A 27,260-nucleotide genomic window follows, 5' to 3' on the forward strand; every position below is an offset into this window, starting at 1 on the left:
TCTTGCCTGGAGAATCCCAGGGACAGCGGAGCCTGGTGGGCTGCCATCTATGCGGTCGCACAGAGTCGGACACGACTGAAGCGACTTAGCAGCAGCAGCAACTTTATTTATCAATTGGTATTTCTTCAAACTGCTCTAGTTCTTTGCTCACAAATATGTTCTTCACCTGTATACTAAGGATAAAATACCTTCTTTTTTTCAGTTGGTTCACAGAACCCAGCACTTATGCTTTTCCACCATTCATAAAAAGAAACGAATTTCCAATCTATTTTCTTCACATTTCTATCTAGCTCCTTGCTTCTGAAGTTCCCAACACAATCCACAAACATAATCAATATTTGAAATACCACATGTGCCAGTACCTGAAACACAGATGAAGACCTAGAACTGGGACTTCCAGTGGCTAAGACTCTGCGTTCCCAATGCAGGGGGCCCAGGTTCGATCCCTGGTCAGGGAACTAGATCCTTCATTTCGCAACTAAGAGTTCTCATGCTACAACAAAAGATCTCATATGCTGAAACTAAGAAAAAGGAAAAAAGAAGAATACCCCACATGCCACAATCAAAAGATCCTGCACACTGCAATGAAGATCAAGGATCCCACGTGCCACCACTAGGACCCAATGCAGTCAAATCAATACATACATATCTCACACTCTCACCGTGACTCAGATTTAACATTAAGGGCCATCTTACATACCTTGAAATCTGAGCACATCTACAACTGCAAGCTCTCTGATTTCAAGATAATAATAGATTCAGTTCAGTTCAGTCACTCAGTCGTGTCCGACTCTTTGAGACCCCATGGACTGCAGCACGCCAGGCCTCCCTGTCCATCACCAACTCCCGGAGTCTACCCAAACCCATGTCCATTGAGTCGGTGATGCCATCCAACCATCTCATCCTCTGTCGCCCCCTTCTCCTCCTGCCTTCAATCTTTCCCAGCATCAGGGTCTTTTCTAATGAGTTGGCTCTTCACAACAGGTGGCCAAAGTATTGGAGTTTCAGCTTCAACATCAGTCCCTCCAATGAACACTCAGGACTGATCTCCTTTAGGATGGACTGGTTGGATCTCCTTGCAGTCCAAGGGACTCTCAAGAGTCTTCTCCAACACCACAGTTCAAAAGCATCAATTCTTTGCCAGCTTTCTTTACAGTCCAACTCTCACATCCATACATGACTACTGGAAAAACCATAGGTTTAACTAGATGGACCTTTGTCAGCAAAGTAATGTCTCTGCTTTTTAATATGCTATCTAGTTTGGTCATAACTTTTCTTCCAAGCAGCAAGCGTCTTAATTTCATGGCTGTAGTAGTCACCATCTGCAGTGATTTTGGAGCCCCCCCAAAATAAAGTCTGTCACTGTTTCCCCATTTATTTGCCATGAAGATTGCAATACTACAAATAAAATTCACCATTTTTAATCCCTGATAGCAGAAAAACAGGCAGCTACATTGCTCCTTTACTGGTAGGAATCTGTCCTCTGGGGAAGAGGGAGTCTCACTTTCTCTGTTTTCCTTCCGGTCACCTACAGTTGTCCCTTGAAAGACTGAGAAAAGAGTCTACAGTGGCTCCCAGATCCAAGGTGCCAGGTGTAGCATCCTGCCGGGGGTGGAGGTAGGGGTCTAGAACAGGACAGGACCTTCTCGTTCAGAAACTACTCCATCTATCACTGCTCATTCGTCTTCAAAGGAGCACTGAAGCCAGGCCTCAAGAAAAGAATACAGCTAAATCTATGGAGATTGGTAGTGACCTGACAAAGTATGTCACCCTACTCAGAGAGACTTATACTGACCACATAAATCATTTTTTCTTTTATGGTTACACTGTGTCTTTGTTGCTATGTGCAGGCTTTCTCCAGTTGCGGGGAACGGGGGCTTCTCTTGTTGCAGAGCATGGGCTCTAGGCATGGAGGCTTCAGTAGTTGCAGCATGTGGGCTCCACAGTTATGACTCATGGGCCCTAGAATGTGCAGGCTCCAGTAGTCATGGCACACGGGCTTTAGCTGCTCCTTGACGTGTGGAATCTTCCAGGAGCAGGAATCGAACCATGTACCATGCATTGACAGGAGGGTTCTTATCCACTGTACCACCAGGGAAGTCCTAACCATGTAAATCTTGATCCAAAGCCTAAGACATGTGGTTGAACCATGGATTCTTCCCAACTTCTTTCAAGAACCTCTCCCAGTTCTCCATGGGCTATTGAGCTACCTTACAGTTTTTCTGTCCACCCCAACAAAGGACAGGAACATAATATAAAATAAGGTGCTCCCGTTCCCTGCAAACCATGGAGGATGGTATATAACATCACTGTACTCAGTAAAACTGTACCCAGTATATAGTTTCCCCTCCTTACTTGTTTATGAGGTCACTGGGAAAACTGCTACTCTTTTCATGGCTTCCCTCTCCTGTTTATCTTTGATATCCCCCCTTCTCCCTCCCCTAGTTTTTCCCTTCTTCTCTATCCTATAGAAAGAGCCCCTTTTCTTCTCTACTATATAATTCTAAACACAGGCTCTGCCAATAACCCTAAGTTATTGCTGCATCACACTGATTTGCACCAGCTGTGCCTGATGGCGGTTAACCCACACTTATAACAGAGCCTTCTTAGATCTTCCTCTGAGAACAAGATTCTGCATATACATCTAAAAGTCATAACCATGAGGTAGAAACTGAGCCAAGAATAAATAGATCCTGCTTTGAACACCGATCACATTAAACAAGAAAAATAACACAACCGGAGCAAAGAAAAGTGCTACCCAGAGGTGTAGCATCAAGATTTTTCTTGGACACATACAACAAACTAGTAGATGATTTGCCCCCTCAAACATCCCACTCCCAAGTTTAAGGTCAATTCTCTCCATATTAATGAAAGGAAAACCCAGGTCAGGGCAAGGAGCTCAAAGAAGGGAAAACTTTCTCATGAAGAATTCAAGGGACAATAAAAAGTATACTCCTACACATAGCTGACTCGCTTCATTGTACAGCAGAAACTAGCACAACATTGCAAAGCAACTATACCTCAATTTAAAAAAAAAAAGAAAAAACTAGGAGACCTAAAAAAAAAGTATGCTCCCAAATAAGAGCATCAAGAACTTAATCATGTAACTAGAGTTTGCAAAGCTTAGAGTCTTTGAGACTCTTACACAGTTGTGAAAAACCAAGTGCATGCAGCTGGGAATTAGCGTATAAATGATGTTATTCTGCAACTTTGGGCAAATTACAATCTCAGATCATCAGTTTTCCTATCAGCTCACTCCCTGAGGAGTCACTGGCAAGGTCACCAGCTGGCTTGTGCATACTGAATTGTCTGGCCCATTTACTTTCCGTTATGAAACCATGTGTAACGGTCCTGTGTCTGAATGTGATCGGGTCATGTGAATGACTGTCATTAGAAGGTAATCATCCTTCCTCATCTCTGTCCCAGTGCGACTGTGTTCCAGATTCGTCAAACCAAATTCCATTCTTCCTAGCTCCTTAGGATAATGAACAAATGCCGTTAGTTTTGTTAAGAGAAAAATCTTCCAAGTTGTAAAATCATTTATTAGTTTCAAAAACTCAGGCTAACCTCAAGATCAGGGACACAATGTGATTCATCTGATACAAGAGGACATCAGCAGTCTAAGAAAAATATGTTATAACTAACTTTTTGTCACAAAGCTCATCTACTTATAAATCAGGTTCCCAATGGCTATCTTCACATCTGTTTCACTATCAGTCCAGGAGGACATTAAAACAAGTCACTAACCATCTCCTGTTGATGGCAGAAATGGTGCACTTTAGCTCATCACAGCTTCAAACCATCTATGAAAGTTCTTAGGTTGAAAATGTATAGGAGACAGATCTTCTATACTTATTTCACTCACCAGGAGCAAAGTTTCTGTCCACTAAAAATAGCAACATAATTTCAGGCTCCCCAGAAATCACAGCATCCCATCAATCTTTTGGAGAAGGCAATGGCACCCCACTCCAGTACTCTTGCCTGGAAAATCCCATGGATGGAGGAGCCTGGTAGGCTGAAGTCCATGGGGTTGCTAGGAGTTGGACACAACTGAGCAACTTCACTTTCACTTTTCACTTTCATGCATTGGAGAAGGAAATGGCAACCCACTCCAGTATTCTTGCCTGGAGAATCCCAGGGATGGAGGAGCCTGGTGCGCTGCCATGTATGGGGTCGCACAGAGTCAGACACGACTGAAGCGACTTAGCAGCAGCAGCAGCATCAATCTTTAAGTACTGAATGATCAGCTCCTAAGCATCAACAGCATTAGTACAAAAATGGAGACCCCACCAACAGTGTCAGGCAGAGGTCTTGATGTTTGGAGGACAAACTCTCCCCCAGAATCACAACACTTTCACAGACCCTCGTGATCTGACTCGTGCCCTCCTTTCACGCCTCATCACCCACAACACTTTCTGTCTTGAATCCTATCTTCTATCCACATTGAACTACTCTTCATTCCCCATCCCCTACCCTCTACGCCTTTGTACATGCTTTTCTGTCTGCACCTGCAAAGGACTTCCTTCCCCACCCCTATAATGAAATAGTCCACCTCATCCATTTTCCATGTCTCATTTGTATAAAATCACTTACTCCTACACATCATTTACTACTCTTAGCTTCTCCAAACCTCCCAAATTTAGGTAAAATATGCCTCACATGTATTCCTTTACAACCTTGTGTTTTCTTTTAATTGCCTTGATTACATCTATGGTGCCTTTATGGGGGAAAACAATCTATATTCCCCACTAGACTGTAAGCTCCATGAGGCAGGGGTTATATCAGTCCTATACATGGCAGTTACTCAACAAATATCTATTGAGTAAATGACTCAATTCACTATTTTATATTTAATAAGATAGGAATGAATTTATTTTAGATGTTTTCTTTTTTTAAGATAGCTGTCATTTTATTCAACCTTTTTGTTTTGACACTTTTAATTTTAAGAATTGTAAAAGATGCCAAGAGATACAAATATATAATCATGTTCATATTACCACCATCTGGTATTGATAAATGTTAACAGTTTTATATATTCCAGTCTATTCAAGACTGCTTTCAAAGGGCCAAAACTCAAATGATTTTGTGATCAATCCTGAGTTAACTAGAGAGAGAGAAACAGAAACAATATTATTAAGCACTCATGTGCCAGTCACTGCCCTAGGTTTATATACATTGCATATTCAATCATCCTAAGTGAATATTATTATCCACACTTCATGGATGAAGACACTAAGACTTAGGAGATTAACTACTGACTGAGATAATACACCCAGTAAATGTCACCACCATGTTCCAACCAAATACTAACTATATCCAAAATCCCTGGGGCTTTTTCCTTCACTGTCTAGATCCTCAAGTCCTGTCTATACCTGGAAGGCACTTGTACTTTTTGAGCCAGGGAATGTACTTTCACATGTTATTCATCCAATTCATTTAAAAAATGTCAATTAAGTGCCTACTATGGATTGTGTACTGTTATCTCATAAACTAGCAGAAAATTAAGTGAACCAGGGCACTGCTTTCACAAGCATTTTGGTTAATTCAGCTGTGAATAAATTAAGTGGTGATATAACACCAAGGAAGTTTCTCCATTGCAAAAGAAACATGCAACCATCTAGGCAAAGAGAAAATAGCATTAAAAGGCTGAACAGACTACCTTGCTGTCCCTGCCAAAGGTTAAGGATGACACATGACAAGTTATGCTCACATTAGACGGTCCCTGAAAATTTACCTTGGTCCTACAAGGACTGGAATGTTGTGGTTGTCGCAGGGAAAATCTTTGCAAGGTGACTAGATATTTAAGGGTCATATTTAAAAATCGCTGACCACATTGCTGTGTAACTGAAAGTGACACAACATTGCAAATCAACTATACACCAATAAAAACTTTAAAAAGTAAAATAAAACAAAATAAAAATTTGCTATCACTTATGATTTCTACAGTGTCCTATATTTTTGTCTTAACAATTAAAAACATGAAACCTAGGGGTAAATAATTTGACTTAATATATCTTCTTGGCTCTCAGCTCAAATTCTTATGGTTGCTTAACAGTCAGCATGTGTGTGGCCCTGTAGTTCACATGAAAGAAAGTGCTGCTGCTAAGTTGCTTCAGTCGTGCCCAATTCTGTGCGACCCCACAGACGGCAGCTCACCAGGCTCCCCCGTCCCTGGGATTCTCCAGGCAAGAACACTGGAGTGGGTTGCCATTTCCTTCTCCAATGCACAAAAGTGAAAAGTGAAAGTGAAGTCGCTCAGTCGTGTCTGACTCGTAGCGACCCCATGGACTGCAGCCTACCGGGCTCCTCCATCCATGGGATTTTCCAGGCAAGAGTACTGGAGTGGGGTGCCATTGCCTTCTCCGGTAAGAAAGTGAAAGTCACTCTCAATTGTGTCTGACTCTTTGCAACCTCATGGACTATAGCCTGCCAGGCTCCTCTGTCCATGGGATTCTCCAGGAAAGAATACTGGAGTGGGTTGCCATCCCCTTCTCCAGGGGATCTTCTTGACCCAGGAATGGAACTTCCTGCATTGCAGGCAGATTCTTTACTGTCTGAGCTAGCATAGGGTTCAGTTAAGCCCCTGTACATTCTTTTCTTGTGGTCCCTGCCTTTCAGAAAATGAATGACACAGTGTTCCCTGCCCCAAAGGGACAGCCTGTCCCTGTGTGGATACTTTGTATCCATGGTCTTTCTCCATTTCTTCCAGTAAGTCCAGGGGTGTTTGGCAATCACTCACTTTGTAACTGTATTGTCAGCAGTTTTGACTTCTCTTAATAAATTATAAAACTTCTGGACTCCCAATTGAAATCCTGGCTCTTTCTTACTTTCCCATATCTACCATCCTCCATGATTGCTTAAACATAACTTCACCTCCCACTTTGACAGAGCATGATTCCTCCATCACAGTGTTTCAAGTCTTTTTTGCCATTTTTAGCTTCCTTGATCAACATTTTTACTTTGAAACAATTCAGATTTGTCCTTGCACTGCATCCAACCTACTTAAAATGAATGTTTTGAGTCTGTAAGCACGATATAGCCATAAGGGTAAACAGGAGTGGGTGGAGAGGTTATTTTGCTTACTGAGGACTCTTTTCATCAGGCTATTTGCTTTCACTGTCACTGTATTTTTACTACACACATATGGCATTGATTTCTCAGAAATCCAGTCAAATTCTAATGGTTGCCATCTTTGGCAAGTGCAAGCCACAGAGTAAATCATACGGTTCTGGGCCACGGGTCCACCTTTCATGACAGCAGAGGAAACACCACTAACTGCCAGAAGTTCTGTCACGTGCGTGCTCTTCTCAGAGTAAGCAGCAACAAGTGAGATAGTTGGTTTTCTGTCTGTTCCTTTGTTCATTCACTTATTCATTCAACAAATGTCTCAAGAGTGTAGTGATATAACTCTGAATGAAACAGACATAGTTTCTCAGATTAGGGGCTCATAGTATACTAGAAAAGAATATAAAATAAATGATTGCCATCTAATGTGATAAATGGACATGAAGGAAACACAGAGTACTTTTTAGAAAATTAAGAAAAAAATGACAAGGGCATATAACACAGACTATGGAGGTCAGGGGAAACTGCCAGAGTCTGAAGGATGAATAGGAGTTAGCTGGGCAAAGGGTAAGGAAGGGTACCCTAAATAGAGACTACAGCATCATGTGCAAATGCACTAGGGCTACCAATATCCCCGTATCAGAGTCCAAGTTTTTAAAGCATGCTAACCTTTTCCTTGGAAAAGGGACTTGCAACCCACTCCAGTATTCTTGCCTGGAGAATCCCTTGGTCAGGGGAGCCTGGCGGTCTACAGTCCATGGGGTCGCACAGAGTCAGACATGACTTGGGTGACTAAACAACAACAACCTTTTCCTACCAGTGACCTCCAATAAATCTCTACCTTTCTGAAATTTTCTCCATCTATAAAGGTTCCAGGGGAATTCCCTGGTGGTCCAGTGGTTAGGATTCGCACTCGCACTGCGGAGGGCCCAGGTTCAACCCCTGCTTGGGGAACCAGGCAGTGCAGCCCACCCCACCCCTCGCCCTCCCCACAAAAAAAAGATTACAAAAGATTACAATGTGTCTTGAGATTCCTAGACCAGGGTTTCTCATCAAGTAAAGCAGGTAAATTTCTCAAATGTCAGGTCGCAGGAGAAGAATTTATAGTAAAAGTTTTCCACTATTTCCTCTCCTGAGCCCCTGAAAGAGGATGAGCCTTTGGACTAGCTACTCGCTGCTGTGGGAAGCAGTACAGCTTCTCCCCAGATAGCCTACATTTGTAATCCAAGGACAAGTTTGAATAAATACCGTTTCTTCTTCATATTTGTACCCTCGAAGGGGAGATAAGCCTAAAGGACAGAAGGCAATTCTTTCCCTTTCATGGGCACTATTTCAGTTTGTGAGCTCCTCTCCGCCAACCCCCTGCCTCTTTATTGCCTTATGCCAAGCTTGTCCTGACAATAATGGAGTTTTCAAGTGAATAAAAGAGACCCTGAGGTTTACAGCGAGCACATTTTGGAAAACAATGAGCTGAAACAGAACTGCTTTGCACCCTTTTACTTGGGGAGCTTAGACCCACATGAACACAAGACCCACGAAGGCATGGTTTCCAAGCCCTCAAGAAACTGGTCTTTTTCTTTCTTCCTCCCTTCCTCCCTCTCTCCCTCCTCTTTTTTTTCCTCCCTTCCTCCCTTCCTAAATTCACCTGGAGTTTTCTTTACTCTCTGTAGTAAAGTACAAAGAAATGTTCACATCTAATATGGTGAAGGCAGGGTTCATTCTAGGACTGGGAGCCAAAGCCATGTGCAGGCTCAGTCGTGTCAGACTCTGCAACCCCATGGGCTGTGGCCCGCCAGGCTCTTCTGTCCATGGGATTTCCCAGGCAAGAATACGGGAGTGGGTTGCCATTTCCTCCTCCAGGGGATCTTCCTGACCCAGGGATTGAACCCACATCTCTTGCATTGGCAGGCAGATTCTTTACCACTAGCGCCATCTGGGAAACCGGGAGCCAAAGAGAATAGGCTGAAGTGGTTGCAAATGTCTAAGAGAGTTTTACTGGAGAAAGCTCTCTACGTACCAGTTTTATCCTCCTAAAAGGCCCTGGCCTTTCCCCCTGCAAATGGTCACCTGAGCACCCAAGTCAGCAGGTAGGTTGAGAACCCAGCCCGCCCACACCTTTCCAGGAAGACGTCCCTGAGGAGCACACTGGTGACTTGGGTCGCCCCTACCACATGCTCAGGGCAGAGAAGGAGGAGCTGAGTGGGTCTCCAACTGGACACTGCCCGGAATTATTTGTATATGTCAACACAGTGCTGTTTAGTGGGGTTGATTATCTTCCTCCTGGAAAGATCACCCATAGGAACCTCAGTGGGAGCAGTCTCATTGGAGTCAGACAGCTGTGTCTACCAGTTCAAATCCCCTAGTTGTTTAAAAAAACACTGAAGGAATCCTGGAGTATGGACCTTCCAGAACGTGGGGGCAATCTTGAATTCAGATGGCAGAGGTCAAAAAGCGACTGCTGTAAAACTGGTAGGCCGATAGGGTGTGTCCTTCACTGATTCATTCAGTAATAAGAAAAGTCTACATCTATTGCTTATTATGTAGGAGGCACTGTTCTAAGCACTTTGCATGCACTTTACTCAGGCAACAAGAGCCAGTGGTTAAAAATAAGAAGATACAAGATGGGAAGATTGGAGCTGAAGAGACTTCCCTGATGGTAGGTCTGTGCTCCGTGGTGATAGCAGACTGTTTGGTGAACAGCATCTCAAGGGCAGAGGGAAACTTTGAGATGATTCTGGCGGGCTTTACTGTCCAAGGAAGCAACACTAATTCAGGGAATGGGTGAAAATACCCAGGTTCCAAACAATCAGACTGTTTACACAGTTGGGCCCCTATCAATAGCCTGGAGTATGTGGAGCAGAATTCAGTTATGCAGGAAAAAAAAAGAGCTACGACAAACTTAGCAGAGGTTTGGGGCTCCACTCAAACTGAATGGAGTTAAGGGCAGGGTGCAGTCTCCATGAGATGTCATGATACTGTGTGGGAAAACTGAGATGGAAACCCGGCCACACATACAGGGAAAAACATTTTGAGGAATAAAAGCAAGTTATGACTCAGTGGGCACCTTGGTGTTTATTCCCATGAGACACTGCCGAGCCAGGCTCTGAGAGAGCAAGAGTGGAACCATCTATTACGCTGAAGATGCTGCCCTGACCAGAATGAGATGAAGTCCGGGAAGGGAAACCAAATGTAGAATCAGGGTGATTCAAACAATTTTGGTAGACAGCTTCATGAGAAGATAAGAGTGTAAATGAAGAGAGACAAGCTTGAGTTTGAATCTTACTCTGCCACTTAGCAGCTATGTATCTTTGAGCATGTGCCCTAACTTCTAATCTTCAAAATCCCTATGAAAAATATTTCTATGGGACTTCCCTGGGTGGTCCAGGGGTGAAAAATTTGCCTGCCAATGCAGGGGACATGGGTTCAATCCCTGGTCCGGGAAGATTCAATATGCCTCAGGGCAACTAAGCCCGTGCTCCACAACAAGAGAAGTCACCACAATGAGAAGCCCATGTACCACAACTGGAGAGTAGACCCTCCTCACCACAACCAGAGAAAGCCCAGGCACAGCAAGGAAGACCCAGCACAGCCAAAAATAAAAGAATAATAAATAAGTAAGCTTCTATGAAAAAATATCCCTATGACTGTGACAACTGAATATACTGCGGAATATAAAAGTGACAAGGACAGTTCTGACACAGAGTAGGTGCTTAATAAATGATACTTTCTCTCCCTCCCTTACAGACTCCAGTTGAATATTATTAGTATTTGGTTTCAATATTCCATTTCTCACTACTGATGATAATGTCTACCGTGTTGATCTCAGTAAAAATACTTCAAAATATGTTTATATAATAAGTCCCCAGGCAGGACATGTCTATCCCTTTGCCTCATACTAAAGTTTGTGGTAGAGAGAAAAAGGAAGTCATTCAGAATCTCAAAGAAGAAGCCTAGCACTATCTTTGAACCACATTCTTTCAGGTCAGCAAAGAGCAGGATCTTCAGAGATGAATAAAATGCACACCCACTGCTTGTCCAAATAGTCACCCAGTTTCTCTCTCTCTCTTTTTTTTAATTCTCTCTCTTCCTGTTCCTCAGATGAGAATGATTTAATCTCCAAAGTATGCGTGATGACACATACTATTTCTTCCTCCAAGAATGTGATGTTACAATGTGAGGCCCCATTCCAGAACTGGATTGAGAGGGAGAGGTCGTATGTCCAGTCTCCATACAGGCATTCACTAGTTGAATTTCACACAGAGAACATCTCTGTTTCACAGCCACAGAGAATATTGCTTATCTTGGCAGGCTCCTCACAAATGTAAGGCATTGAGCACAGATAAGCAGTGCATGATGAATGAGTCAGTGCAATTTCAATCAGTAAAGACAAACAAACAAAACAAACAAAACCCCACTACTGACTACGACCCGACCCAACGGCGAATGAAATAAATCACCTTTGTACCAGAGATGGCAGTATTTTGATTGTTGTTAACCTTTATAGAAACAATGTGTTACTATGAAATAAGGATCACATGGTCACGTAATTGCTACGAAAATGATTCATCAATCAACCATCAGGTATTTATTTCAACTGTGTACAGCAGTATGTGAGTGCTTTAGGGTTTCTAAGTGAAGTCTAATTAAAACTAATGGACATGGTCTCAAGGACAGACAGCCTAGCTTGAAAGAGAGAATCACCATCATGAAAAAAGAATACCCCCTAAATAATTCCCAGTTGAGCACGGACTAGCTGAATGTATACAGAGAAGAAGGAGATCAAAGTGGCCGAAAGAGGTTTTGAAGTGTTCCAGGCCATCCTCCACATGTCTGAGGGAGCAAGATCTCTAGAACACAAATCTCTGTCACTAGCCCTGCCTAAAACCCTTTACTGACTGCCCAAGGCCCACAAGACAATTCTTGAATTTCTGAATGAAGCGTATAACTCTTTTCATTATTTGGTGCTTCTCAGCTTCATCTCTTGCCATTTCTCTTCTGCTGCAGACACTCCCAACTGCAGGACATTCTATTAATAATACTGCCCTTTACACAATTTTCCCTCTTCTGGGAATATTTGCTTGGGTTCCTCTTCTAAAATCCCTTCTGTTGGATTAACTCTACTTTTCCTTTAAGAATGAACCCAAGCCTTACTTCTTCGCAGAGAAGCTTTCTTTCCTTGACACCCACATCTCCATGCAGGATTAATGCTCCCTGCTGTAGGTTCTGAAAACACCTAGGGACGTATTTATTACATACAACACTCATCACACTGCATTGCAATTACTGACTGATTTAATGCCATTCCCCCACCTATTTCCCATTTTTTAGTATCAACTTTGCATGCGTGCTCAGTCACTCAGTCGTGTCCAACTGTTTGCGACCCCGTGGACTGTAGCCTGCCAGGTTCCTCTGTCCATGGAATTCTCCAAACAAGAATACTGGAGTGGGTTGCTGTGCCCTCCTCCAGGGGATCTCCTCGACCCAAGGATCGAACCCAAGTCTCTTGTGTCTCCTGCACTGGCAGCCAAGTTCTTTACCACTAGCGCCACCTGGGAAGCCCTGAAATATGCATAAGGATGATAAACTCCAAATTTCGAAGAGTGATCACCTTTGGAGAAGGAGGAAAGCAAATAGAATTGGGTGCCAGGGCCAGGACTAGGGTGAGTAAGCAAGGCACCTAGCATGCAAAATACAAGGACAGATTAACTTCCAAGTTTGTGCCAGTGTAGGACATACACCTGAGAGTGGGTACCTCCTTACATTTTGTGCCCTCAGCACTTCCCTTTCTGATCCTAGTCTTGACCCTATTAAGTGACATACACAGAGACTTCAAACAGCTTTCTGCAGAATTTTACTGCTTTAAAAAACAAAAAACAAAACTGCTGTGCTAGTATTTCTATAGAAAGAGTTTATAGTTTCTTCATCTGGATTTCACATGTTTAAGACTATAGATAGCTATTTTACTACTTTCTTGGACTGGAATCATTACAAAATGCAGATATTAGAGATTTGGACACCAAACACAAGTGCTCTGAGGCCTTGGTATAATGATTTCTCATGAAAGGTTATTTACCGCTTAACACAATAACCAACAGAAAGACATGTGACCAAGCTTGGTGGTGAGGCCTGCTCTCCCATTGTTTTGCATTTTGAGCAGAGAAATGTGAGAATGAGAGGGGAGAGACCAGTTTGGAAGTTAGACCAGGGTAGGCTCTGACTCGTTCCTGCTGACTTGGCTCCTGTCCTATTTCAAACATAGTTCTCCAAATTCGCATCAGTTCTGCAAACCTCCCAATATCCTCCAATAATTTGCCAGTTTCTTTAAATTAGAGTCAATTCCTATTACTTGCAACCAAGGAGCCCTAACTAATACTTAATCTCACGCTGTCAAAGAATGAATTTATATAATTCCACATGTGTTAGTTGATCCTTAGGAATCAATTTTCTCACCACAATTTGATTTCCCATGTATGTTTGGTAGGAATCTACAAGGACAATGCCTACTTGCATGTTTTAAGTCCTATCTGTCAGGGCTACCTCCCTTGGCTGAATGAATCGCTGTGGAGTTATTAATGTCCAAGGGACATGCCCCTGACTTCTTATTCTCTAGCTGTGGTTGTGCCTATGGCCCCTGAATAAAAAGTTGCCAAGCTGGCCTATGATAACAGCTGCACTAAGAATGAGCATCTCAAATCTAAGAAAACCTATCACTGCACCAACTGTGTCACTTAGCGTTGTCTTACCTCCTCTGTCTTTAAAACTTCCCATATCCGAGCGTGATCTTCCACCAGCCAGTGTCCTGTGCTTTCTACCTTGGTGGAAAGTTTGAGTTTAGACACCACATGTGCAGGCTCTCCCAAGGGCTTCTCCTCCATCTTGAAAGAGCCAGGCAGGAGGCATTACGGATCTGTGTGGAAGAATAAAGTGGGATCCAGGTTAAAACATTACATAACAACAACAGCAACAAAGAGATGGCAGAGCAAATTACCATGCCTGACTCATGGATAATGAGACCATCAAAAATAGTATCACAATAGACACTAAATTTTATGGCCACTTTTTATATTTTAGTTATTCATGATTGGCATTTTAATGCAGGCTTCTGGAGAAGAGATGCATTTTGATAATAGAAGTGATAAAATTTTAAAGTAAAGTAAAAAGTATCCTTCGCCTGTTCTATCTGCTTGTCACTTTGCTCTGGTCCCTCAGTAGAAGAGATGGAAATGGGTGGATGTAAGACACACCCGGGCTTCCCGGGTGGCTCAGTATCCACCTGCCAATGCAGGAGACATAAGAGAAGAGGGTTCTAGCCCTGGGTCGGGAAGATCCCCTGAAAGAGGAAATGACAACCTACTTCAGTAATCTTGCCTGGAGAATCCCATAGACAAGCAGTCTGGTGGGCTACAGTCTATGGGGTGGCAAAGAGTCAAACTGAGCACTCAAGACAAGCCTGAATGATGTTTTTGCATTTCCATGCCGTGCGGGGCATGTGGGAAAAGCACTGGTTCTGGGATCGGGAGTTTTACTCTTTAAACATCTAGTAAATACTTATTTGTTTGAGTCTCCATGCGAGGCAGGCACAAATAATTCGGCAGTTTGTTTCTTAACCTTAAGAAGTTTGCTGTCTCCAGACAGAAACGATTGTAAACAGGTAGTCACCACGCAGTGTCTTATAGCACCGTGTGTGAAATGCCACAGTAATCATATTTCTAAACTGCAGCAGAAGCAAAGAGGAAGGTTCTCTTTGATATTTATTAGCTGTGTTAACTTCTTGAGCCTCAGTTTCATCAGCAGTCACTCTAGAGACAATATTTAAAAATTGATACCAATTCTATAAAGTCTATTTCCTTGACAACATTCCACCTGCCACTGGTTTGTTCAGAATCACATTTTACCTGCCCAGCACCATACCGCCCTAAGGAATCTTCTTACCTCTATTCACATTCCCGAGCCCATCCTTCTCAGAGCAATTTTTCTAAAAAGCAAATCTGATAATTATGTTCCACCTACCAAAATCTTTTCCCAGAGATTAAAGTCCAAATTCTGTAACATAGCATCTAAGAATTCCTCTACCTCCCTCCTCCTACCATGACCAGCAGCCTCCTCAACGACACTGTCTCTGTTGTTTAAAGTGCTTATAGGGACTTCCCTGGTGGCTCAGCGGTAAATAATCTGCCTTGCAATGCAGGAGACACAAGTTCGATCCTTGGTCCTGGAAGATTCCACATCCCACAGAGCAACTAAGGCAATGTGCCACAACTACTGAGCCTGGGGGTCACAATTAGAAAGATCCCACATGAGACAATGAAGATCCTGCATGCTACAACTAAGGCCCGGCGACACAGTTAAGTAAATAAATAAAGTGCTTGCATGCATCCGACTCTTTTGCAACCCCATGGACTGTAGCCCGCCAGGCACCTCTGTTTATGGAATTCTCCAAGCAGGAATACTGGAGTGAGTTGCCATCCTACTCCAGGGGATCTTCCTGATCCAGGGATCAAACCCGTGTCTCTGGTATTGGCAGGCGGATTCTTTACCACTGAGCCACCTGAGAAGCCCCAAATAAAGTGCTTACGGATGTCAAAAACATCCAGGATCTTTCAGCCTTTGTTTGTGTCACCTCCCCTTCACCCACTATGCCAACAGAATAAAGACCTTTCCTCCTTTGTATCCCTCTGTAAATACTCTGGACAGATTTCTACCATGTCACCTATAGCACTTAAAATTATTTGCTTTCAACTCTATTTCTACCTTTTGGTCTTTTAAGCATCTAAACACTAGAGATGATGTCAAGTACAAAGTAGGTATACATATATATTTGATGGAGTCATTAATTCAGTAAATCATGAGAATCCAGTAAAATTAAGGCAGCAGATTTAATATATTCAAATAACAGATTACAAGTCGAGTTACCTCTTCTCTTTAACTTTTGTTGACTTAGTGGGCTGTAAGCTCTTCATAAGAAAGAGGTAAGTCTAACATTCATCCTGCACCCCTAGGCAGTAACCTCGCAAGCAGCAATTGCTCATTAGCTAACAACAGAGTCATTTTCTTGGAAATGTCTTCAAGGAATTGAACATGGCTGCAAAAAGCAGGTCTTAAGCTCACATAACCTACTGCCCAAATAAAAGCAAATGAAAAATAGTACTGATGAACCTATTTGCAGTGAAGAAACAGAGATACAGATGTAGAGATTGGACTTGTGGACACAGTGTAGGAAGGAGAGGGTGGGATGAATTGAGAAAATAGCATTGACATATATACACACTCATGTGTGAAATAGCTAGCTAGTGGGAAGCTCCTGTTTAGCACTGGGAGCCCAGGCTGGTGCTCTGTGATGACCTAGGAGGGTGGGATGGCAGAGACGAGGGAGGCTGAAGAGGGAGGGGAGACATATATATAATTATGACTGATTCATGTTGTTGTACAGCAGAAACCAATACAACATTGTAAAGCAATTATCCTCCAGTCAAAAACTAAATTTAAAATAAAATAAAAGTAGACGGAAATGGCACTGATAAGCTGGGCAGGGGTCATAGGTCGGAAAATTCAAGAGAAGGGTCTTCTACAGCCAAGTCACTTCTCTGCCTCACATGCTCCATCTGTAAGCCATGGAGAGCAAGCAATCTGCTGGTAGAGAGCAGTGATGAGGAAAACTGTTAACCAAAACCATTGTGCAGTACTTAGAAGCATGAAGCACTCAATACACTCCCGATAGGAACCAGGAAACAGAACCTTGACAATTAATGAACAAAGTTCTTCTGAATGGACATAAATGATGCTGACACATACATGCAAGGAAACAAACAAAGGAGAGTCATGTGGGGGTTTCAGTTCCAAAAAAAGGAAATTAAAATAAACAGGCAAAATGGAAACAGGCCAAATTAGTAGAGAAGGAAATTCCATTGTTGTTATTGGAGATAATACTGTAAACAACAAATAATAAATCAGAACAAAGTAGAAAAACTATATCAGATGGTTTTAGGGCTGTACCGTTTGCATACCATGGAAAGGTACCTGGATAAACTAGACAGACTGCAGAATCTCAGGGGGAACAATGCAATATCTGTAAATGTAACATAGCCCAGTGACCCCATGGCTCTTACCCTAATGTCTGCCCACAGCTGCTTTCTCATCCCCACAGTGTGAGTGAAAGTTGGCAAGTTTTCCATATTGGAGACTGAACTGACTATTGCATACTGACTTCCTACAGACTGTCCCTTACCCTGTTTGGGAAGAAGTTGCAATTCTGAGTTTTAAACCATTCCAAGGTACTTAGGAACTAAGGACGAGTGCAAAGAGGCAGCCAGCTCTTACGAGGCCCTTCAAGCACTCTGAGATCCTCCACCCTCTCTGAGACGTGAGGCCTTTCCACCATGCTCAGTATATTTCCTCGCTCACACGCACAAAACAACCATATGAATAACATAGGTTGTGCTTTCATTGCCTCCTAGTCATGTTGCTAGGTATTTTTCACATTACAGTATGTCCCCTGAATACAAACCTTTAAGTTGTGAACTTGCAAAGATGCAAACTTGCACTCACATGTCCAATCACATAAGTTAGTTCACGTGTCTGGGGTACACTGTCACGTGTGTACATCCTCTACAAGTAGCTGTGTTTTTGTGCACTTTGCTGTACAAAGTACTGTACTTTATACAGTGCAGTAGTACAGTAACTTTATTTCAAGTCCAGAATGTCTGGAAGCAAGTGTAAAAGCCGTGGTGATGTAGCCGGTACTGTATTGTACATTTCAAGGTACCATACTGTAAGATTAAAAATGTTTTTCTTTATTTTTTGTGCTTGCTTTTTATATATTATTTGTGTCAAAAGTATTGTAAACCTATTACAGTACAATATGATACAGCTGATGTGTTAGACGTAGTTGGTTACCTAGGCTAACTTTGTTGGACTTATGAACAAATTGGGCTTAATGAACATGTTCTTAGAACAGAACTCATTCGTATGTTGGGGACTTATTGTATCTCCAATCCATACAATAATGCCTCAGGGTAAACATCACCATTTCACAGCAATGAAACATTTGACTCAGAGAGATTAAGTCACTGCTAGAAAGTTGTACGGTTCCAAGTTCACGCACTCTCTCCTAGGTCAGTTCAGAAGGGCTTCAACCCCCAGCCCCTACCCTTCACTGGTGGAATGAGACCTCATGCCTCTTCCCCACGGACTAGAGTTGAAGTGTCACTGTCTTAGATAATTGGCATAACAGTGTTCCTTGAGAGGTGGTCACATCTGATGAATCATAGGTAACAGTGGAATAGATGGAGGGGAAATATCATGAAAAAATAGACCATTCTGTTTCCTTTTTACTCCCATCTTAACTTCTGACCAGGCAGGCTTTACAGGTGTGACCTATACAGTCACACATGGCCTTTGCTCAGAATGACTCTAAGCTTGGTTGAATGCTCTGCTGTTGTTCCGTTGCTGAACTGTGTCCAACACTTTGCAGCCCCATGGACTGCAACACACCAGGCTTCCCTGTCCTTCACTATCTCCCAGAGTTTTCTCAAACTCATGTCCATTGATGTTATCTTACCATCTCATCCTCTGCTGCCCCCTTCTCTTGTCCTCAATTTTTCCTAGCATCAGGGTCTTTTCCAGTTAAGTCAGCTCTTCACATCAGGTGGCCAAAGTATTGAAGCTTTGGCTTCAGCATCAGTCCTTCTAATGAACATTCAGGATTGATTGCCTTTATGATTGACTAGTTTGATCTCCTTGCAGTCCAAGCGACTCTCAAGAATCTTCTCCAGCACCACAGTTGGAAAGCATCAATTCTCTTCCCAGGTGGCACTAGTGGGAAACAATCTGCCTGCCAATGCAGGAGATGCAAGAGATGCGGGTTCAGTCCCTGGGTCAAGAAGATCCCTTGGAGTAGGGAATGGCAATCCACTCCAGTATTCTTGCCTGGAGAATCCCATGGACAGAGGAGCTTGGCGGGCTACAGTCCATGGGGTCGCAAAGAGCCGGACACGACTGAGCACATGATCTTTCCTTTCAACCTTCTTTATGGTTCAACTCTCACATCTGTATATGACTACTGGGAAAACCATAGCTTTGACTATATGGACCTTTTTCAGCAAAGTGATATGTCTGCTTTTTAATATGCTATCTAGGTTTGTCACAGCTCTCCTTCCAAGGAGCAAGCGTCTTTTAATCTCATGGCTGCATTTACTGTCCACAGTGATTTTGGAGCCCAAGAAAATAAAATCTGTCACTGCTTCCAATTTTTTCCCTTCTATTTGCCATGAAGTGATGGGACCAGATGCCATGATCTTATTTTTTTTTTTAATGTTGAGTTTCAAGTAAGTGCTAGGGCACAATTTTACTGAAATCTATATTTACTTTATTAATCCCTATGCTGGGGACTAATTATTAGTCCCTATGCTGGACTTTGATAAATCAATCAGTACTTCATTATTTGACATCCTACTATGATAGTAAATAATGTATGAGAGCTCTCTAAATCATTATCTTTTTCCTCCTACCTCTCCTCTTTACATATTTTTGGAAGGAAAAAAAGTGCTTAATATTCAGAACCTTACCACACCTTACTGGTGTGGTGTTTCTTTTTTACCTATTAGGGTCATACTTTTCTTCTGCCCCTGCAGATTCCATCATTCATATCAATAATACAATATTTCTGTTTTACTCCCTTTATGCACATAAACTCTTACTTCTCCCTGAAGAATTTTGACTTTTTATCTCAGCTCAGATTTCTTCTAATCTTGAAAAAGTGTGGCATTTGCCCTGTTCCAGTCTCTTCCAGGATCACTTGTCTTTCTGCCATGTCTTTCCTCCTACCTTCTCTCATCCTTATTCTTCTTCCTAAAGAGCTGAGGTCCTGTTCAGATAAGACAAGTTTATCTTTTTCTCCTACTATTTACAGCTCTTCCACCTAAAAAGTTTATCTATCAATAAGAGTCTGCCTCTTAGTTTTAATCAAAGATCTAGAATAGTGTCATACAAACAGCACTGAAATTCCAGTCAGGAGATCTGGGTTCAAGTCATGCAGGCACAGTAATTATCTATATGAACCTTGAGCAACTATTTCACTCCTCAGCCTCAGTTTCCTCCTCTTTAAAATAAACAGATAGGGACTTCCCTGGTGGTCCAGTGGTTAAGAATCTGCTTTGCAACGCAGGGGACATGGGTTCGACCCCTGGTCAGGAAACCAAGATCCACATGCTGCATAGTAACTAAACCCACCGCACCCCAACTACAGTGCCCACGTGCTGCAACTACTAAAGCCCACGTGATCTGGAGTCTGTGTGCCACAACTGGAGAGTCCATGCGCTGCAAATCAAAGATCCCGCATGATGCGATGGAAAACGAAGGCAGCCAAATAAAATAAAAATAAAGTGAATAGACAGACTACAAGGTTGCTGAGACTGCTTACAGAGACAAAACACTCACCTCCCCACAAATGTAGGAAGCAAAACTAATCTGCATTGAATTGCTTTTCCAGTAGAGCTGAGCGATCTACACTACTAAACAAAACAGCAAAAAGTTGTGACTTCTGTGGGTCATTCACATATTCTTCACTTATTTCCACATTAGGCATGCATTAGCTATTCAGAAGTCAAAAAAGAGCATGAAGATCCCCTTGGCATTGACAGATAGAACATCTGAATTTTGACTGCTCAAGAACAACCCCAAATTCTCAGTCATGTAGTCAACTGTAAGTTTGCTGAAGCTTTGTAAACCTGGTGTTTGGGGGCGCTCACCAATGCTTAGCACCTAAAGCTAAGGATGGCTTGGTGGTAGATTTTTCTAATCATGATTGCTATTGCAGTATTTACAAATTGGGGGGATCCAAGAAGGTATTAAGATACAGCCTTTCCAATTGTGGGGGTGCATCACAGTGGTCTCACCAGTCTATGCCATCTGAAAAGAGAGAAAGCAGCAACTGTCTGGAATCAGGGATTTCTGTGGGGGAAATAGAGACTGAGGCACAGACAGACATCAGACGGAAAGGTCTCCAGGAAGCCCTGGCATAGAGAGAGCTCCCTAGGGCTGGAAAAGGGGGCATGTCAAAACATTTCACAGCAATACTAAAAGTTATTTGTGTTTGAAGTGACAGTGTATGTGCATGTATTAGGAGGTAAACAGATCTTCAATATCTCTTCCTTTTTGGAATGTCAACAGCAACTCACTTATATTCTGCACATTGCTTTCTTTTGCTTTCCTCAGCTTAATCTGGTCTCCCCTGCTGGACTGCCAGTTCTTTGACAGCAAGACTGGACATAAATTTGTTATGCTGCTGCAACTTGTTTTAAAAAAAAAAGCCCAATCATATTTAAAAAAAAAAAAAAGTTCATTTTCTTTTCTTTCCATAAAAAAAAAAAAATTTCACTGGAGTCCAAGATTACACATTTACCATTACGATGTATTTTGGGACAAATGTCAATCATTGGGCAACCATTTCCAAAGGAATTTTAATTATGGACTGTCTCACTGAATACTGGGCAAAGTTGCACAATCGTCTGTGGAGTCAGGAGTGACTTTCTCTGAAAGCAACTGTCTCTTGTCAAATGTAGAAAATTAAAGAAGTGCAAGGCCTTCCTTCTTCATTCAGACTGTTATTTTTTTAAAGGCTGGTTCAAGTGCACTTCAGATTTTTTTGTACTTTTCCTCCTCACTGATAGTATTTGGCAGAAGTTTTTAATAATAATTCAAAAAGAAAAGAAAGAAAGAAAGAAAGAAAACCCAGACCAAGTTTGTACTACCCTTATGAACTTCCCTTGAGAAATGCTGCTCTTTGCTCAGCAATTCCTGCTCAGCACGGAGAGAAAACACAAGGAAAACAGCTGGGCTCCCTTCCTGGTCTCCATTCAGCACGGCCAGTCTGGAAACAAATCTGCAAAGACAGACGTGGGGGAGGGAGAGGACACCTAGACGGAACAGAGGTTCAGATCACAAAGAATCCTCCAGCATTCTAAGGGGGAGAGAGAGAAGTCTAAGGGGCTGAGTTGCTTATGGCCTGCATTTTTAACAATAAAAAGCTCAGTGATGATGTCGCTTGAAAGCTGAAAATGAGATAAAACTGTAAGTCACGTGACTGTCCCAGGTCCATGTTTCACAGTTCTATGGACTCCAGCTTTAACTGGCTGCATGAGGGCAAAATACAAAAACCATGAAGGGAGCATTGCCCAGTTCAACAGTTCCAGGCTAATTTTTACCTTCAAGTTGAAGGAAGTTGAGCTGATTCATGTCAGAGCTATCTTTTAAGCCCCAACAATAACAACAACAGGGCTAACAAGCCCTACCACCACCACTATCACACTGAAGTCAGCATTCAACCCTGCCAGGCGCTGGGTCTGCACTTTGCAAGCATCAGCTCATCCTCAGACCAGACTCCGGAGAAGCTCAGATCATGAGAGGTGAAGGCACTAGTCTTGGAGTTTCTCTCAAGCCGTCCTGACCCCCGAGATGTATCCTCACCACTGCACTATGCTGTTTTGTTGTTGTTCAGTCACTCAGTGGTGTCTGACTCTTGCAATCCAGTGGACTGTAACCCGCCAGGTTCCTCTGTTTCTGGGATATCCCAGGCAAGAATACTGGAGTGGATTGCCATTTCCTTCTCCAGGGGATCTTCCCGACCTAGGCATCAAAAGTGGGTCTCCTGCCTTGGCAAGCTGATTCTTTACCACTAAGCTACCTGGGAACATAACTACACTACTTCTACCCCTTAATAGTCAATGCTCCACTGAGTCCATGGAATTCTCCAGGCCAGACTACTGGAGTGGGTAGCCTTTCCCTTCTCCAGGGGATCTTCCCAACCCAGGGATCGAACCCAGGTCTCCTGCATTGCAGGTGGATTCTTTACCAGCTGAGCCACAAGGGAAGCCCACATACAAAATAACACCATGTAAATGCTGAAAAATCTGAATTCCCAGGAATCGGAGCTCTTGAAAAGATTCAGAACAGAGCTTCTCACAGGAGGAATGTTAAATTTTGAAATGTTAGATTCGGGAGAGGAAATCCGTGGAGTGCATCAGTTAATGCACAAAATCATTTAACTTCCAAATAGATTGGCCTTTCCACATCTCAGGTTAAAGAGTGATCTGTTCCCAATCTTTTACTTTACCAAAAACAGAAGTCTAATCTATTTAATTACAGTCACTTTCACTAGACCGGAGGATAATGGCAGGTCCCGATGGGGGGAAATCTCTTTCAAGAAAACGCTCTGGGAGAGGAATGTACAGTGAGCTGGCACTAGACCAATCCTCATCCTCTTTCTCAATCTCTAAGCAGCAAGGCCACCATGAGTTTTACATATAACATGTATGCTTAATTACAGGTCTTCTTCCATTAGATCAGATAACCTTGCCCCCCTCTGATTAGTTTCACAAAGCAATGATTAAATCCAGTTAGTCCTGCTGAATACCCCAGACACCAATTTGCTAGACTAAGTGCTAGACTTTACATTCAGAGTAGCACCTTCATTTCCATCTAACTATTTTCTTCCTTCCTTGATCTTGACCTGTGAAATAGAAACAAATGCCCATAGTGGGGCTAAGGCCAAACAAACAGGTTCAATATTCATCCCAACGCTGAAACTGATGCTGAAACTGAAGCTCCAATACTTTGGCCACCTGATGCGAAGAGCCGACTTATTAGAAAAGACCCTGATGCTGGAAAATATTGAAGGCAGGAGGAGAAGGGGATGACAGAGGATGTGATGGTTGGATGGCATAACCAACTCAATGGACATGAGTTTGAGCAAACTCCAGGAGATGGTGAAGGACAGGGAGGTCTGGCATGCTGCAGTCCATGGGATCACAAAGAGTCAGACATGACTGAGTAACTGAACAACACCAAAAAAACAGTCCTCCAGCATGGGAGAGGGAAGGACCTGTGTACCTTGTGTTAGGATGACTTCTACCAGTGGCCCACATTTTTTACTTTTTTCTCAGCTTCCTTGACCTAGCCTAGGTGCCACCAAAAACTCAGTGATCCTGATGCACACAGAAGCGCAAAGACAATGAAACAAGGAGGAGAAACTACTAGAGATGCTGCTTCTTGACTCAGACTCTTACCTAGACCTTGTGGGCTTATCCCCGGGTGACCTGTGTCACCTAGAGTGAACACAACAGAAAGTCAAAGCTATTTCTTATAGAATTTGGACACAACCTTCCCAAAGGCTGGCACTTGCCATAGCACAGTGACATTTTCATCAGTAAATGCAGTTACGTTGGTTGTGTTCCATGTGTATTAGAAAAGAGGTAATCATTATTTTCAATGATTTTCCATATTTCCAATTGCTTCAAAGTCTCTTGTGTGTGTGCATGTTAAGTCATTTCATTTGTGTCCGACTCTTTAGGACCCCATGGACTGTAGCCCACCAGGCTCCTCTGTCCATGCGATTCTCCAGGCAAGAATATTGGAGTGGGTTGCCATACCTTCCTCCAGGGGATCTTGCTAACCCAGGGACTGAACCTGCGTCTCTCATGTCTCCTGCATCGGCAGGTTGGCTCTTTACCACTAGTGCCACCTGGGAAGCCCTCAGAGTCTCTTAGTGAACTTTTTTATAAAGACACTCCAACTTCTTTTATTTCTTCAGTTTTTTTTTTTTTGCTTTTCACATCAGTTCTATAAGGGTGTGTCATAGAGGATGCATCCTGCATTCACATGTATCTTAGATGAGAATTTACCCTCCACAGTCCAAAAAGAATAGAACTCTCACATTATTTTGGAGTGAACCAAAAGATCTCAAGCCTAAATGAGGCCACTGAAAACCAAATTCCACTCTCAAATCTCAAACAGGTTTCCAAGACATATTGGAAAACTGCTTTGCATAGCAACAGAGTCAGGAATGTTTTCGACTAAGCCTGGAGGGAGGACCTTGCTGGGATATATGAAATAGTTACTGAATTAGAACCTACTTTTTTCTTTAAGATTGCAAAGATTCCTAGCAGGGCCAAGCCTGGATTTCTCATTAGGCCTTCAGAAAGCAGCGGCCATCCATCACAGTCTTTTCAAAGGCTGCATCACATGGCTTGTGTCCATCTTCAGGGCTTCTGTGTTTGATTCTAGATTATATTTTCACCAAGGTGAAGGGTTAGAGTTTTGACAGATGTGGCTGCAGTCTAATTGGCCCATTTTATCTGCCCCTTTCCCACACACATACAGTTTGTGATAGCAGAACTCGTGAAATGTCTCAACTTTGATACCAAGAAATGAGGGGTGGAAGGAATGCAGGTTTGAACATTCAGTTAGGTTTCAGTTTTAGTTTTGGATTTAGTATGAAATCCACTGAGACATCTGTCTGAGGGGAAGAAGGATTATTTCATTCTAGGTCACCACTTCATTCCAACTGGGTTGCAGTTGTTTTTGGGTTTTTTTCTCTTTTATTTTTTCCTCCTTCAGCTTTTACAGGACTTTTCACTTTCTCCATTCTTTTCATTGCCACAGCTTGACCTTGGCATTTCCAATAAACCAAAGTGGAAACTGAATGAAAGTCCGTCTTGGATTCAGACCCCTTAGTCCAAAGAGCAATTGTGCCAATATTTGATTTAGCATCCCTGACTTCCTAGCTGAGGGAGTCAATGGGCCAAACTGACTCAACTGCAACTAGATGGCAAATTTCCAGGGACATGACAGTTAAGTTGCTTAAACCTCACCCCAAAAGATATGATGCACAGGAGGGATGGGGAAGTCCCTGATATTTTAATTATTTAGCCTAATCATTGTGCCAGGTGTGGGTGAGGCAGGGAGAAATAAAGATAAATAAGCACGTGTCCTCCTTTAAGCGGCTTCATGCTGGGAGTTCTTAATCTGAACCACTGGGAAGTTCACAATCATTTGAAAAGAGTTATATTTCAAAACAATAGGTTAAGCGTTAGAAGATAGATATATACAAGGGCATTACACTGAGAGCTCTGTGAGTCAAGTATGAATTCCCTATTCACCGAAGCTCAGAGAAGTGAAGAGAATTACCCAAGGTCAGACAGCAGAAAAGCAAAGCATCCTTTTCTATACTATAATAACCTTTGGCCACGTGATGGGAAGAGCTGAATCATTGGAGAAGAACCCTGAAGCTGGGAAAGATTGAGGGCAGGAGGAGAAGGGGGCGACAGGGGATGAGATGGTTGGATGGCATCACCAACTCAAGCACATGAGTTTGAACAAGCTCCAGGAGACAGTGAAGAGCAGGGAAGCCTGGCGTGCTGCAGTCCATGTGGTTGCAAAGAGGCGGACACTACTTAGTGACTGAACAACAACAATGGCCTATGACAATTTTTACAGAATTGTGGCTATGTTAACTTGGGTTTGTAACATTAATGTTTAAAGAGAAACACTAACTCTTTGCACTCAGGTAGAAGAGGGAAGGCCAAGAGGGTTATCTGAAATGTATGCTTCCTTATCTACATAGCTGAGAGCCTGTTTCTTCCTACCACCCTTCATGTCCCACTCTGCCAGCTCCTCTCCAATCCTGGGTGCCTGTCATAGCTTCCCCAGGCCTGCCCTTCCAGAGCTAAGCAAACAATTTTTCCACTCTTTCTAAAAAATGGCAGAAAACAGAAGCCAAACATTGACGTTGTCAGTTCTCTCACTTCTTAGTCACATATGTACATTTTTGCTACAAAAGTATGGTGATCAGTAAGCCTAATTATTTTTTAAGACTTTCTTTACAACGACATATGGACCCTATTAGGGTACACACTGATTTCTCTCTGCCTCTGCTTGGGAGGGTGATGGGTTTACGATTTACAGCTCAAGTGAATGCAGACCTCAGGTTCATCGCTCCAATTCGATTACAGCTGACAGTGGCTCAGGATACCAGAGATTTTTAATGATTACTAACGTCATCGTAGGCTGAAAAATGACTTAAATGCTAGTGCAGCTTTAGTGGGCTTAGAGTCTCAGCTCCTACACACCTACTCCATTTCTCCAGTTTAGTCTGGACACCAAGTGTGGGGTTTTATTTTTTATCTGCTTGTGCGCCCTAAAAAGGAATTCCAGGCTAGTTGTTTTTGTAAGTATAACATCATCCAGAGAATAAAATATCATGAAATCAGGGCCAAGTATCAATAATTTTAAAGTCTTACCTGAGAAATAAGTACATTAAGTCAGCCTACAAGTCTATCAATAGGCTGCCTAGGTGAAGGCTGATTAAATCCCTCTCCCCTCTCTGTTTCCTTGCCACAGACCTCCAGAGCTGTTTAGGTTTA

The 27,260-nt window shown here is 42.7% G+C and overlaps 1 protein-coding gene across 16 annotated transcripts in view; it reads right to left on the reverse strand.

The window, feature by feature from the left end:
- The window catches only part of RGL1 (ral guanine nucleotide dissociation stimulator like 1), a 276,237-nt gene that overhangs the window by 158,013 nt on the left and 90,964 nt on the right, over positions 1-27,260 (reverse strand). For 13 of the 16 annotated variants that reach the window (XM_081492484.1, XM_081492488.1, XM_081492471.1 and 10 more), the window contains one exon: positions 13,809-13,972. In XM_081492484.1, coding sequence (XP_081348610.1) covers positions 13,809-13,940 — 132 coding nt within the window. In that variant the 5' untranslated portion in view covers positions 13,941-13,972. Of the gene's footprint in view, positions 1-13,808; positions 13,973-21,822; positions 21,944-27,260 lie in introns of all 16 variants that reach the window. The other 3 variants (XM_081492475.1, XM_081492474.1, XM_081492473.1) reach the window with 1 other exon arrangement.

The sequence above is a fragment of the Giraffa tippelskirchi genome, chromosome 5 (genome assembly GCF_054371585.1).
Source record: "Giraffa tippelskirchi isolate mGirTip1 chromosome 5, T2T-mGirTip1v1.2.pri, whole genome shotgun sequence".
NCBI lineage: Eukaryota > Metazoa > Chordata > Mammalia > Artiodactyla > Giraffidae > Giraffa > Giraffa tippelskirchi.